This window comes from Sebastes fasciatus, chromosome 6 (genome assembly GCF_043250625.1).
Source record: "Sebastes fasciatus isolate fSebFas1 chromosome 6, fSebFas1.pri, whole genome shotgun sequence".
Lineage (NCBI taxonomy): Eukaryota > Metazoa > Chordata > Actinopteri > Perciformes > Sebastidae > Sebastes > Sebastes fasciatus.
Genome location: NC_133800.1, coordinates 22,605,135 through 22,620,645, shown reverse-complemented (window position 1 = coordinate 22,620,645; position 15,511 = coordinate 22,605,135). Strand labels below are relative to the sequence as shown.

Here is a 15,511-nt window from a genome sequence, read left to right as displayed (position 1 = left end):
GTTTGAGAGGTGGAAGTAACAACAATTAATAGATAAAAATGGATAAAGAAATATACATATAAACATGTATATTTGTTTATCTCATAGAATTACTCTTTCTATTTTTATATTTATCAATATTAGCTTGCTGTCAATCAGATATGGTGCTCACAGAAACCCCCGTTCTGTTTGTCAGACATACTGAATGTCCAGAGTATCTAAGAAATGCATCACTGCTGTGTCTCTTGATGTTGTTGTTGCTTCATCAGGCACCAGATGAGTCAAATCATCTCAAACACATGATTCAGATTGAGTTATATCTCAGACGTGAGTCTTTTCAGCTCTTAAGAGGCCAACATTTATTTTGTGCTGCTGTACCATCATCATCAAAACTCATGAATGAATGAATGAATGATTGAATGAATGAATGAATAAGAGAGAAAATGTGCCAGAAAGTAAAAACAAATACAGTCAGGTTGAGAGACTTTATGTAGATTCTATATCATGATTATTATTTATACATTTACTGTGACACAATGTGAAAAAACAACAGTCATTTTAGTGAGTTTTCTCTTTTTGGAAAATACTCTCAAAATAAATTGCACAGACATTTGACCACTTTGACTTGTGATGAATAGGAGAATAAACAAAAGTAAATGAAAAGTAAATAACAACTTTCCTACAATTCCTATAAATGCAGGTTTAGAGAGTGCTATATATTTAGTCCAACTGGATGAAACTAACAAAGTCATACAACTGGTTTAGTGTCAGTCAGCCTGTTGAAATGTTCAGTCCTCGTTAGACTAAAACATTATAATCATCTCCTTGTTATTGGCATTTTATGAACATTTCAATTATTTATTTAGCGAAACAAAACAGGAGAAGTCACAATTATTTATACCTATTTTGCATTTTATTTTGTTTTGTCTATGAAAATTGATTATAGATTTAAAAAAAAAAAAATAGTATTGTTCTTAATGAAGAGGAAAGTGTTCAACATGACATCCTGACACCATCTGCTGGTGACATAATGACATGGCAGCATTTCCTGATGATAATAATTCACCTTGTGAGAGAGGGAAGTAAAAATGAAAATAGATTTTGACATTGTTGATCAGAGCTGAGACGCCATTACAGGGTGTGAGATCTCTGCTGGAAAACACACGTTTGGAGTATTTGAAGTAATCAAGAGACCGGACAGTAACTCGGTGAGTCTTGCTTTTGAAAGAATGGCTGAAAAACTTGCTGTTGTTGGAAGTTACCTGAACTGCCATGTGTGTTCAGAGACATTCAAAGATCCTGTGTCTCTGAGCTGCAACCACAGCTTCTGTTCAAGCTGCCTGAAGAAATTCTGGGAACAAGCTGAAAACAAAAACTGTCCCATTTGTAAAAGAAAATCCTCAAAGGATCTTCTTGGGGTGAACTTTGCACTGAAGGAACTGTCTGACTCGTTTGCCGAGAGACAGAAAGCTGGATCATCTGAGACAGAAAAAGAAGAGAAGAAGGTAATGGTGGTGTGTAGTAAACATCAAGAAGAGCCTAAACTGTTCTGTAAGGATGAAGAGAGAGCTTTGTGTCCTGTCTGTGAGTTTTCTCTCCACCAGAGTCACAAGGTGGTTCCTATAGAACAAGCAGTCAGTGACCTGAAGGACCAGCTGAAATCTGACTTAAAGTCTCTACAGGGCAAGAAGGAAGAATATGAAGAAGTGGAGGAAACATACAAAGAAGTCATTCTACACTCCAAGAAGCAGCTGTTGTCCACAGAGAGGCAGATCAGAGCAGAGTTCAACAAGCTCCAGCAGTTCCTGAAAGAGGAAGAGGAGTCCAGACTGGCAGCTCTGAGGGAGGAAGAGGAGCAGAAGGGGAAGACTATAAGCAGAGAGATGAAGATGATTCAGGAGCACATCTCCTCTCTGTCAGACAGTATCTCTGCTGTTGAAGAAGACCTGCAGAAACACAACGTGCCCTTCCTCAGCAGTTATAAAGCCACTCAGACCAGAGCCAGAGTCCAGTGCTCACTGTCAGATCCACAGCTGGTCTCAGGAGCGCTGGTAGATGTGGCCAAACACCTGGGCAACCTGTCCTTCAGAGTCTGGGAGAAGATGAAGGACAAGGTCCACTTCAGTCCTGTCATTCTGGACCCAAACACTGCAAACCGCTGGCTCTATCTGTCTGATGATCTGACCAGTGTGAGAAATGGAGACACAATCCAGCAGCTTCCTGACAATCCAGAGAGAAACACTAAGCATCCCACTGTTCTGGGCTCTGAGGGCTTCAGCTCAGGGAAACACAGCTGGGAGGTGGAGGTGGGAGACCATCCTGACTGGAATGTTGGTTTGGCTAAAGAGTCAGTTGACAGGAAGGGAGAGAGATATGCCACACCAGAATATGGAATCTGGTGTTTAAGGCATCGCAGTGGAATATACACTAAAGAAGCTGGTGAGACAGTCGGAGTGAAGAAGAGTCTCCAGAGGATCAGAGTCCAGCTGGACTATGACAGCGGGGAGGTGTCCTTCTACGACCCTGAAGACATGACTCACATCTGCACTCACAGAGACACTTTCACTGAGAAACTCTTCCCATATTTCGGTATTGGATCAGCTGGTGATGCTAAAACTGCTGATATCAAAATCTGTCAAACTGTGATTCTCTGAGATGTTCAGACACGTTAGTGTTAGTTCAGACTTTAATCTGACTTCACTGTCCGTCTAGATCTCATTGATATAATCAAGACAATCAACAGTTATAACATAAATAATGTTTACTCAATACTTAAACTGCATTACATCATCAAGTCTTAAACTTTCATACAGCTCCAAATCAGTTTTACTTAATAACCTGGTTATCAGCATCTTGTGTTTAATCAGACCACAATATAACATCTGCTGTTTCCACTATACCAAACACTTTGTCTCCAGCTGTGGGATTCTTTAAGGGGAGACTCTACAGGTGAATGGGGTAAAACATTTAACTAATAGATATCACCATGAAACTTCACCAGTTGATTACTGACATTAAGACAATTATTTTTTACATGACAAGTTTTCTGAAATGTTGTGTTTAAATATGCAAATGAGGTGTTATCTAATGCTAACTTTGGGAGAATTTAGGAGAAATCTACAGACACAAATAGACAAAGTAGTAAAACTAATTCCAATCCCAAATTAATTAATATTATTTTATTGTTTTTACGCAACCCACTGTTAAAACATGAACACATAAATACTTTTTATATCTGAAATTCATTTTTGGAAATACCTTGAGAAATTAAGGATTTGTTGTTTAGAAAAAAATGTGTTGAAGACGGTAACTAAGATTAATCCACAAGAAAATGTGGCTACAAAAACTGTTTCACATCATCAGGAGACAAACTTTAAAGATAAAAGCTGTTAATTATTCTGGTTATCAGCATCTTGTTTTGAGTCAAACAACATTATATAGTAGTTTCAATCTTTAGTTTTACTTTTTTATATTTTTTGGATCTTCTGATGAGTTATTTTAGTTTTGAATCTCAACATATATCAAAAATAACATTCAAATGGAATAAAAAATAAAGTAAAACTGGTCAAGGAACAAGAAATAAAAAAATATAAATGAATAAAAAAAGAAATAAATATATATATATATATACAGTATATATCACATAAATTAAAAGAAACAGGGCTCATCTCAAATTAATTTGTACATATCAAATAAAGAGAATAATTGAACAGCTTTTTTGTCAGTCATAATGGACAAAGATTTACTTAACAGTTTTAACTCATTCTTCATACTAGTCAGACAGGGTTTAGTTTTGAGGTATCTGCATTTACAGTATGTATAAAAAACTTAATTAATATAGTAAAATATTGATAACAAAATCCAAATTCCGATTCACAGCAAAGATACCAATTTTGACCGTTTTCTCTGTCAATGGTGACAGCTCAGTCCTCTTGGATTGTAGCCAGCTCTGCATGTCATTACAGAAAAACTTCACTGATTCACAATTAAATAAAAACGTCCCAAACTTTCAATTTCACAAAATGCACAGTTATTCACATCAAAGTTAAACCTCAGTCTTAAGAATTCCATATGTATACATCTGTATATATGTGTGTATATGCAGGTATGTATGTATGTATATATTTAACTTTTTTATTGTTTTCCCATTATTTAGACATTGTGAGCAGCTAAATGCGATCCAGATTTGATTGTTTTTTGTTTTTGTGTTGTTTTTTTCTTCTCCTTTCCCTCTCTGATACTGTAGGTGTGTACCCCACGAATAGGCGGGTGGATTGGGTGGGCACAATGTTTATTGTATATGTACACTAAAAAAAAGAAAAAGAAGGAAACACTCATTTAAGTACATGCTGCTCATTACATCATGCTACAAACATGTGCATTCCTTGATCATGTAAAGTGTCAACGTCTCCAAATAAAAAATGAATTAAAAAAAAAAATGGAGGTGATGAAAATGCATGTGAATTGAAAAATGTATCTGTAAAAATGGGTGTGAATTGAAAAATGGAGTGATAAATTATCAAGTGTTGTGATTAATTTAAAGCCGATTTGATTAAAACAGTCGTGATTTGATGAAAACATGAGCCACGTTTCATAATTTTCACCATCTTACATTCATCATTCACAACACCCAACTGACATTTATCGTTTACAGCACGCAATTGTTGTTGTTGATTATTCCATTTGATTTGACTTTAACATAGTGCAGATTATCTGTGAGGTGACGTCACAGTTCTTGGACGTTTATTATGTTCCGTATGGTCTGAGATATTCTGTTAATGAAGTTTGTGTTTCTGTAGATTTCTGTACAAATAAGAGGAACTTTCATAGTATTTGTGTTGCATATAGTAATCAGAAGATAATGCATAACTGATTTAGGCTATATGAAAACATAATGGATCATTACTTAAAGCTATTGAATACAAGTAAATATCTGTCTTGGATATATTTATACACATATCTTGGTAATATATCCTACTTCAAATGTATTTTTGTATGCATTTCATTTCATATAACATACATTTCCACAATTTGTCCATTAATATAGGCTATATTAGTTTAATAAAAACGTTTATATGTAGCTATTTATACAAATCAAATTATAAAAAAATATAATATTGCATATATGCTACAATAAAACCAACTGCGTAATATGCGTAATATGCACATTACCTTCACCTCGTGCTTCGGTTTGAGAGGTGGAAGTAACAACAATTAATAGATAAAAATGGATAAACAAATATACATATAAACATGTATATTTGTTTATCTCATAGAATTACTCTTTCTAATTCTATATTTATCAATATTAGCTTGCTGTCAATCAGATATGGTGCTCACAGAAACCCCCGTTCTGTTTGTCAGACATACTGAATGTCCAGAGTATCTAAGAAATGCATCACTGCTGTGTCTCTTGATGTTGTTGTTGCTTCATCAGGCACCAGATGAGTAAAATCATCTCAAGCACATGATTCAGATTGAATTATATCTCAGACGTGAGTCTTTTCAGCTCTTAAGAGGCCAACACTTATTTTGTGCTGCTGTACCATCATCATCAAAACTCATGAATGAATGAATGAATGAATGAGAGAGAAAATGTACCAGAAAGTAAAACAAATACAGTCAGGTTGAGAGACTTTATGTAGATTCTATATCATGATTATTATTTGTACATTTACTGTGACACAATGTGAAAAAACAACAGTCATTTTAGTGAGTTTTCTCTTTTTGGAAAATACTCTCAAAATAAATTGCACAGACATTTGACCACTTTGACTTGTGATGAATAGGAGAATAAACAAAAGTAAATGAAAAGTAAATAACTTTCCTACAATTCCTATAAATGCAGGTTTAGAGAGTGCTATATATTTAGTCTAACTGGATAAAACTAACAAAGTCATGCAACTGGTTTAGTGTCAGTCAGCCTGTTGAAATGTTCAGTCCTCGTTAGACTAAAACATTATAATCATCTCCTTGTTTTTGGCATTTTATGAACATTTCTATTATTTATTTAGCGAAACAAAGCAGGAGAAGTCACAATTATTTATACATATTTTGCATTTTATTTTGTTTTGTTTATGAAAATTGATTATAGATTTTAAAAAAATAAAATAGTATTGTTCTTAATGAAGAGGAAAGTGTTCAACATGACATCCTGACACCATCTGCTGGTGACATAATGACATGGCAGCATTTCCTGATGATAATAATTCACCTTGTGAGAGAGGGAAGTAAAAATGAAAATAGACTTTGACATTGTTGATCAGAGCTGAGACGCCATTACAGGGTGTGAGATCTCTGCTGGAAAACACACATTTGGAGTATTTGAAGTAATCAAGAGACCGGACAGTAACTCGGTGAGTCTTGCTTTTGAAAGAATGGCTGAAAAACTTGCTGTTGTTGGAAGTTACCTGAACTGCCATGTGTGTTCAGAGACATTCAAAGATCCTGTGTCTCTGAGCTGCAACCACAGCTTCTGTTCAAGCTGCCTGAAGAAATTCTGGGAACAAGCTAAAAACAAAAACTGTCCCATTTGTAAAAGAAAATCCTCAAATGATCATCATGGGGTGAACTTTGCACTGAAGGAACTGTCTGACTCGTTTGCTGAGAGACAGAAAGCTGGATCATTTGAGACAGAAAAAGAAGAGAAGAAGCTGGAGGTGGTGTGTAGTAAACATCAAGAAGAGCCTAAACTGTTCTGTAAGGATGAAGAGAGAGCTTTGTGTCCTGTCTGTGAGTTTTCTCTCCACCAGAGTCACAAGGTGGTTCCTATAGAACAAGCAGTCAGTGACCTGAAGGACCAGCTGAAATCTGACTTAAAGTCTCTACAGGACAAGAGGGACAAACACAAACAGGTAGAGAAAAAATATGATGAAATGGTTAAACACTCCAAGAAGCAGCTGTTGTCCACAGAGAAGCAGATCAGAGCAGAGTTCAACAAGCTCCAGCAGTTCCTGAAAGAGGAAGAGGAGTCCAGACTGGCAGCTCTGAGGGAGGAAGAGGAGCAGAAGGGGAAGACTATCAGCAGAGAGATGAAGATGATTCAGGAGCACATCTCCTCTCTGTCAGACAGTATCTCTGCTGTTGAAGAAGACCTGCAGAAACACAACGTGCCCTTCCTCAGCAGTTATAAAGCCACTCAGACCAGAGCCAGAGTCCAGTGCTCACTGTCAGATCCACAGCTGGTCTCAGGAGCGCTGTTAGATGTGGCCAAACACCTGGGCAACTTGTCCTTCAGAGTCTGGGAGAAGATGAAGGACAAGGTCCACTTCAGTCCTGTCATTCTGGACCCAAACACTGCAACCTGCAATCTCTATCTGTCTGATGATCTGACCAGTGTGAGAAGTGGAGACACAATCCAGCAGCTTCCTGACAATCCAGAGAGAAACACTTATTCTGCCACTGTTCTGGGCTCTGAGGGCTTCAGCACAGGGAAACACAGCTGGGAGGTGGAGGTGGGAGACCATCCTGTCTGGAATGTAGGTTTGGCTAAAGAGTTAGCTGACAGGAAGGGGATGTTATATGCCACACCAGAATATGGAATCTGGTGTTTATTGCATCGCAGTGGAAAATACATTAATGGTCTTGGTAAGACAGTCAGAGTGAAGAAGAGCCTCCAGAGGATCAGAGTCCAGCTGAACTATGACAAGGGGAAGGTGTCCTTCTACGACCCTGAAGACATGACTCACATCTGCACTCTCAGAGACACTTTCACTGAGAAACTCTTCCCATATTTCTGTATTGGATCAGCTGGTGCTGCTAAAACTGCTGATATCAAAATCTGTCAAACTGAGATTCTCTGAGATGTTCAGACACGTTGGTGTTAGTTCAGACTTTAATCTGACTTCACTGTCCATCTAGATCTCATTGATATAATCAAGACAATCAACAATTATAACATAAATAAGATTTACTCAATACTTAAACTGCATTACATCATCAGGTCTGAAACTTTCATACAGCTCCAAATCAGTTTTACTTAATAACCTGGTTATCAGCATCTTGTGTTTAATCAGACCACAATATAACATCTGCTGTTTCCACTATGCCAAACACTTTGTCTCCAGCTGTGTGATTCTTTAAGGGGAGACTCTACAGGTGAATAGGGTAAAATATTTAACTAATAGATATCACCATGAAACTTCACCAGTTGATTACTGACATTAAGACAATTTTTTTTTTTTGCATGGCAAGTTTTCGGAAATGTTGTGTTTAAATATGCAAATGAGGTGTTATCTAATGCTAACTTTGGGAGAATTTAGGAGAAATCTACAGACACAAATAGACAAAGTAGTAAAATAAACACCTAAATGTGTATTATGGATGTTTTCTTTCCACTAGTCTGAAAGAAGAAATGTTATTGAAGCAAAATAGCCCAAAAATCTCAAAATTGCCCAGTGTATAAAAAACAATGTCATAGTGTCTCTCCTTAACTTTTATCATCATCAGACAACATTTTTAGTTTGTCAGATTTCTGGATCTTGTGATGAGTTATTTCAGCTCTGATTTATAATTTCAGTGTTTTACACTTTACACTCAGAGTCTCAGTTTATCAAAACACATTCTGGCTCTGATTGATTGTCATATTTGTATGAGTTGTAGTGTCATGATATCATCTTGGCAGCCTAGTTTTTCCTTGTGTTTCCTCTGTTTCCCTGCCCTTTTGTCTCCTGTGTGTTTTCCCCTGTTTGTCTAGTCTGTCAGTGTGTTGGGAGGTGTGGCCTTCCTCCTCCCCCTCCTCCTGGGCAGGCACTGCTGGAGCAGCTGACAGCAATCAACCAATCATCACACACACCTGCAGCATATCTACCCCGGTCTTCCTGCCATTCATCGCCAGATCGTTCCGTCACCCTCAGTGGTACTAGACAAATTCAGGCTCTCTTAGATTGTTACTATTGACTTTGCTCATGCTCTTGTTTTTGGACTTACCTTGTTTTTTCGTGCTTTGCTCAGGTCTGCTCACCTACCAGCTGTTTCCTGGTTCCAACCTGCCTGCTCACTCCTACCCTCTGCTCCTCCTCGACCTGGATCCCTGCCTTTGTTACTTACCAGCCTGTTCACTCTCCAACGCCATTCCACCGCTTGGAGCTGTAATGGATTCATCTGTTCCTCCGGAAGGATTCCTGGACACCCCCTCCCCGTGCCCCCGTTCCGTGAATTAAGCACTGTCTTTATTATTGCCACGTTCTGGACCTCCAGGAACCCAAGCCCTGTTCAGTGTACATTTAATATTAGTGTAATAAAAGTATCTTTGTTACACCTTTTAAAGGACTTGTGTGTGTGTCTGTATTTGAGTCCACGCTATTGTGTAAACCAGAACATAACATGTAGAGGGTCACAGAGATTGTTTTTCTCTGTCTCTACTGTCCAAAATGAGTTAATATTATTTTATTGTTTTAATGCAACTCACTGCAAAAACATGGACACATAAATCATTTCTTATATCTGAAATTCATTTTTGGAAATACCTTGAGAAATTAAGGATTTGTTGTTTCGAAAAAATGTGTTGAAGACGGTAACTAAGATTAATCCACAAGAAAATATGGCTACAAAAACTGTTTCACATCATCAGGAGACAAACTTTAAAGATAAAAGCTGTTAATTATTTTGGTTATCAGCATCTTGTTTTGAGTCAAACAACATTATATAGTAGTTTCAATCTTTAGTTTTTGATTTTTTTTTTGGATCTCAACATATATCAAAAATAACACTCAAATTTAAAAAAAAAAAAAAGTAAAACTGGTCAAGGAACAAGAAATGAAAAAATATAAATGAATAAAAAAAGAAATATATATATTTATCACATAAATTAAAAGAAACAGGGCTCATCTCAAATTAATTTGTACATATCAAATAAAGAGAATAATTTAACAGCTTTTTTGTCAGTCATTATGGACAACGATTTACTTAACAGTTTTAACTCATTCTTCATACTAGTCAGACAGGGTTTAGTTTTGAGGTATCTGCATTTACAGTATATATAAAAAACTTAATTAATAAAGTAAAATATTGATAACAAAATCCAAATTCTGATTCACAGCAAAGATACCAAATTTGACCGTTTTCTCTGTCAATGGTGACAGCTCTGTCCTCTTGGATTGTAGCCAGCTCTGCATGTCATTACAGAAAAACTTCACTGATTCACAATTAAAAAAACACGTTCCAAACTTTCAATTTCACAAAATACACAGTTATTCACATCAAAGTTAAACCTCAGTCTTAAGAATTCCATATGTATATATATGTATATATGTGTGTATATGCAGGTATGTATGTACTGTATGTATATATTTAACTTTTTTTTATTTTTTTCCCATTATTTAGACATTGTGAGCAGCTAAATGCGATCCAGATTTGATTGTTTTTTTGTTTTTTTGTTGTTTTTTTCTTCTCCTTTCCTTCTCTGATACTGTAGGTGTGTACCCCACGAATAGGCGGGTGGTATGGGATGGGTGGGAACAAAGTCCTTTTCTCTACTCCCTCTTCACATATGACTGCTCAACTATTCACCCCACCAACACCATGGTCAAATTTGCAGACGACACTGCTGTAGTAGGACTGATAACCAACAACAACGAGACAGCCTACAGGGAGGAGATCCAACATCTGACACAATGGTGTTCCCATAACAACCTGGATTTAAACACCACTAAAACAAAAGAAATGATAATAGACTTCAGGAGAGCAAGACGGGTGGAGCACTCTGCCCTCTGCGTACGTGGAGAGGAGGTGGAGAGGGTGGACTGCTTCACGTACCTCGGAGTCCACATTTCGTCAGACCTCACCTGGTCCAAAAACATCTCATCAGGTGGGGAAGGCCCAGCAGAGACTCTACTTCCTCCGGAAGCTGAAACAGGCTCACCTTCCTCAACACCTGCTGATCAACTTCTATAGGGCAACCATTGAGAGCCTCCTGACCTACTGCTGCACTGTGTGGTTTGCTAGCTGCACAGTGGAGAACAGGAGGGACCTGCAGCGGGTGGTGAGGATGGCGGAAAAAGTGATTGGGACCACATTACCCCCCCTCAGTGACCTATACACTGGTCGGCTCTGTAAGAAAGCCAGCTGTATCTCCAAAGACCCCACCCACCCTGGACATGTACTGTTTGCTCCCCTTCCCTCCGGAAGGAGATACAGGACAATTAAAACACACACCAACAGACTACGAAACAGCTTTTACCCTCAGGCTGTCAAGTGTGTAGAACCCCCCCCCCCCCCCCCCCAAAGGCTGAGGACACTAGCTGCTGAACCATAATTTGCACTTTATGATGATCCACTTATTTATTGTTCTGTGACTGAATGTTTTAATGTTTGTTTTTCACTGCAAAGAGCTGCTAAACTGTTTTTCGTTGTTTTCAATGACAATGACAATAAAGTATCTATCTATATCTATCTAATGTTTATTGTATATGTACACTAAAAAAAATGTAAACACTCATTTAAGTACATGCTGCTCATTACATCATGTTACAAACATGTGCATTCCTTGATCATGTAAAGTGTCAACGTCTCCAAATAAAAATGAATTTAAAAAAAAAAAAAAGGAGGTGATGAAAATGCATGTGAATTGAAAAATGTAGCTGTAAAAATGGGTGTGAATTGAAAAATGGAGTGATAAATTATCAAGTGTTGTGATTAATTTAAAGCCGATTTGATTAAAACAGTCGTGATTTGATGAAAACATGAGCCACGTTTCATAATTTTCACCATCTTACATTCATCATTCACAACACCCAACTGACATTTATCGTTTACAGCACGCAATTGTTGTTGTTGATTATTCCATTTGATTTGACTTTAACATAGTGCAGATTATCTGTGAGGTGACGTCACAGTTCTTGGACGTTTATTATGTTCCGTATGGTCTGAGATATTCTGTTAATGAAGTTTGTGTTTCTGTAGATTTCTGTACAAATAAGAGGAACTTTCATAGTATTTGTGTTGCATATAGTAATCAGAAGATAATGCATAACTGATTTAGGCTATATGAAAACATATTGGATCATTACTTAAAGCTATTGAATACAAGTAAATATCTGTCTTGGATATATTTATACACATATCTTGGTAATATATCCTACTTCAAATGTATTTTTGTATGCATTTCATTTCATATAACATACATTTCCACAATTTGTACATTAATGTAGGCTATATTAGTTTAATAAAAGCGTTTTTATGTAGCTATTTATACAAATCCAATTATAAAAAAAATATAATATTGCATATATGCTACAATAAAACCAATGGCGTAATATGCGTAATATGCACATTACCTTCACCTCGTGCTTCAGTTTGAGAGGTCGAAGTAACAACAATTAATAGATAAAAATGGATAAAAAAATATACATATAAACATGTAGATTTGTTTATCTCATAGAATTACTCTTACTAATTCTATATTTATCAATATTAGCTTGCTGTCAATCAGATATGGTGCTCACAGAAACCCCAGTTCTGTTTGTCAGACATACTGAATGTCCAGAGTATCTAAGAAATGCATCACTGCTGTGTCTCTTGATGTTGTTGTTGCTTCATCAGGCACCAGATGAGTCAAATAATCTCAAACACATGATTCAGATTGAATTATATCTCAGACATGAGTCTTTTCAGCTCTTAAGAGGCCAACATTTATTTTGTGCTGCTGTACCATCATCATCAAAACTCATGAATGAATGAATGAGAGAGAAAATGTACCAGAAAGTAAAACAAATACATTCAGGTTGAGAGACTTTATGTAGATTCTATATCATGATTATTATTTGTACATTTACTGTGACACAATGTGAAAAAACAACAGTCATTTTAGTCAGTTTTCTCTTTTTGGAAAATACTCTCAAAATAAATTGCACAGACATTTGACCACTTTGACTTATGATGAATAGGAGAATAAACAAAATAAATAACAACTTTCCTACAATTCCTATAAATGCAGGTTTAGAGAGTGCTATATATTTAGTCCAACTGGATAAAACTAACAAAGTCATGCAACTGGTTTAGTGTCAGTCAGCCTGTTGAAATGTTCAGTCCTCGTTAGACTAAAACATTACAATCATCTCCTTGTTTTTGGCATTTTATGAACATTTCAATTATTTATTTAGCGAAACAAAACAGGAGAAGTCACAATTATTTATACATATTTTGCGTTTATTTAGTTTTGTCTATGAAAATTGATTATAGATTTAAAAAAATTAAAATGGTATTGTTCTTAATGAAGAGGAACGTGTTCAACATGACATCCTGACACCATCTGCTGGTGACATAATGACATGGCAGCATTTCCTGCTGATAATAATTCACCCTGTGAGAGAGGGTAGTAAAAACGAAAATAGACTTTGACATTGTTGATCAGAGCTGAGACGCCATTACAGGATGTGAGATCTCTGCTGGAAATCACACATTTGGAGTATTTGAAGTAATCAAGAGACCGGAGAGTAACTCGGTGAGTCTTGCTTTTGAAAGAATGGCTGAAAAACTTGCTGTTGTTGGAAGTTACCTGAACTGCCATGTGTGTTCAGAGACATTCAGAGATCCTGTGTCTCTGAGCTGCAACCACAGCTTCTGTTCAAGCTGCCTGAAGAAATTCTGGGAACAAGCTGAAAACAAAAACTGTCCCATTTGTAAAAGAAAATCCTCAAAGGATTTTGAGGTGAACTTTGCACTGAAGGAACTGTCTGACTCGTTTGCTGAGAGACAGAAAGCTGGATCATCAGAGACAGAAAAAGAAGAGAAGAAGGTGGAGGTGGTGTGTAGTAAACATCAAGAAGAGACTAAACTGTTCTGTAAGGATGAAGAGAGAGCTGTGTGTCCTGTCTGTGAGTTTTCTCTCCACCAGAGTCACAAGGTGGTTCCTATAGAACAAGCAGTCAGTGACCTGAAATCTGACTTAAAGTCTCTACAGGGCAAGAGGGACAAACACAAACAAGTACAGAAAAAATATGCTGAAATTGTTAAACACTCCAAGAAGCAGCTGTTGTCCACAGAGAGGCAGATCAAAGCAGAGTTCAACAAGCTCCAGCAGTTCCTGAAAGAGGAAGAGGAGTCCAGACTGGCAGCTCTGAGGGAGGAAGAGGAGCAGAAGGGGAAGACTATCAGCAGAGAGATGAAGATGATTCAGGAGCACATCTCCTCTCTGTCAGACAGTATCTCTGCTGTTGAAGAAGACCTAAAGAAACACAGCGTGCCCTTCCTCAGCAGTTATAAAGCCACTCAGACCAGAGCCAGAGTCCAGTGCTCACTGTCAGATCCACAGCTGGTCTCAGGAGCGCTGATAGATGTGGCCAAACACCTGGGCAACCTGTCCTTCAGAGTCTGGGAGAAGATGAAGGACAAGGTCCACTTCAGTCCTGTCATTCTGGACCCAAACACTGCACACCCCGGTCTCTATCTGTCTGATGATCTGACCAGTTTGAGATATGGAGACACAAACCAGCAGCTTCCTGACATTCCAGAGAGAAACACAAATTCTCCCACTGTTCTGGGCTCTGAGGGCTTCAGCTCAGGGAAACACAGCTGGGAGGTGGAGGTGGGAGACCATCCTGACTGGAATGTAGGTTTGACTAAAGAGTCACTTGACAGGAAGGGGAAGAGATATGCCACACCAAAATATGGAATCTGGTGTTTATTGCATCGCAGTGGAAAATACATTAATGGTCTTGGTAAGACATTCAGAGTGAAGAAGAGTCTCCAGAGGATCAGAGTCCAGCTGGACTATGACAAGGGGGAGGTGTCCTTCTACGACCCTGAAGACATGACTCACATCTGCACTCTCAGAGACACTTTCACTGAGAAACTCTTCCCATATTTCGGTTTTGGAAAGGCTGGTGATGCTAAAACTGCTGATATCAAAATCTGTTAAACTGAGATTCTCTGAGATGTTCAGACACGTTGGTGTTAGTTCAGACTTTAATCTGACTTCACTGTCCGTCTAGATCTCATTGATATAATCAAGACAATCAACAGTTATAACATAAATACTATTTACTCAATACTTAAACTGCATTACATCATCAAGTCTTAAACTTTCATACAGCTCCAAATCAGTTTTACTTAATAACCTGGTTATCAGCATCTTGTGTTTAATCAGACCACAATATAACATCTGCTGTTTCCACTATACCAAACACTTTGTCTCCAGCTGTGTGATTCTTTAAGGGGAGACTCTACAGGTGAATGGGGTAAAATATTTAACTAATAGATATCTCCATGAAACTTCACCAGTTGATTACTGGCATTAAGACAATTATTTTTTTTGCATGACAAGTTTTCTGAAATGTTGTGTTTAAATATGCAAATGAGGTGTTATCTAATGCTAACTTTGGGAGAATTTAGGAGAAATCTACAGACACAAATAGACAAAGAAGTAAAATAAACACCTAAATGTGTATTATGGATGTTTTCTTTCCACTAGTCTGAAAGAAGAAATGTTATTGAAGCAAAATAGCCCAAAAATCTCAAAATTGCCCAGTGTATAAAAAACAATGTCATAGTGTCTCTCCTTAACTTTTATCATCATCAAACAACATTTTTAGTT

At 37.3% G+C, this 15,511-nt stretch overlaps 2 protein-coding genes across 2 annotated transcripts; both read left to right on the top strand.

Moving 5' to 3' along the window:
* The first annotated feature begins 1,091 nt into the window (after positions 1 to 1,091).
* Positions 1,092 to 5,114, top strand: LOC141769436 (E3 ubiquitin-protein ligase TRIM35-like). Its single transcript, XM_074638494.1, has one exon. It carries the CDS (start codon positions 1,209 to 1,211, stop codon positions 2,631 to 2,633), a length of 1,425 nt encoding a protein of 474 aa, XP_074494595.1. The 5' UTR covers positions 1,092 to 1,208; the 3' UTR covers positions 2,634 to 5,114.
* A 995-nt stretch (positions 5,115 to 6,109) lies between these two features.
* Positions 6,110 to 9,249, top strand: LOC141769435 (nuclear factor 7, brain-like). Its single transcript, XM_074638493.1, has 2 exons — positions 6,110 to 8,836; positions 8,932 to 9,249. The coding sequence occupies exon 1, from the start codon at positions 6,357 to 6,359 to the stop codon at positions 7,779 to 7,781; it is 1,425 nt and encodes a 474-aa protein (XP_074494594.1). The 5' UTR covers positions 6,110 to 6,356; the 3' UTR covers positions 7,782 to 8,836; positions 8,932 to 9,249.
* Positions 9,250 to 15,511: the final 6,262 nt, after the last annotated feature.

What these genes read in the sequence shown, in the direction of transcription:
- LOC141769436 (XM_074638494.1), top strand. Translation starts at nt 1,209, where the DNA reads ATGGCTGAAAAACTTGCTGTTGTTGGAAGTTACCTGAACTGCCATGTG.
- LOC141769435 (XM_074638493.1), top strand. Translation starts at nt 6,357, where the DNA reads ATGGCTGAAAAACTTGCTGTTGTTGGAAGTTACCTGAACTGCCATGTG.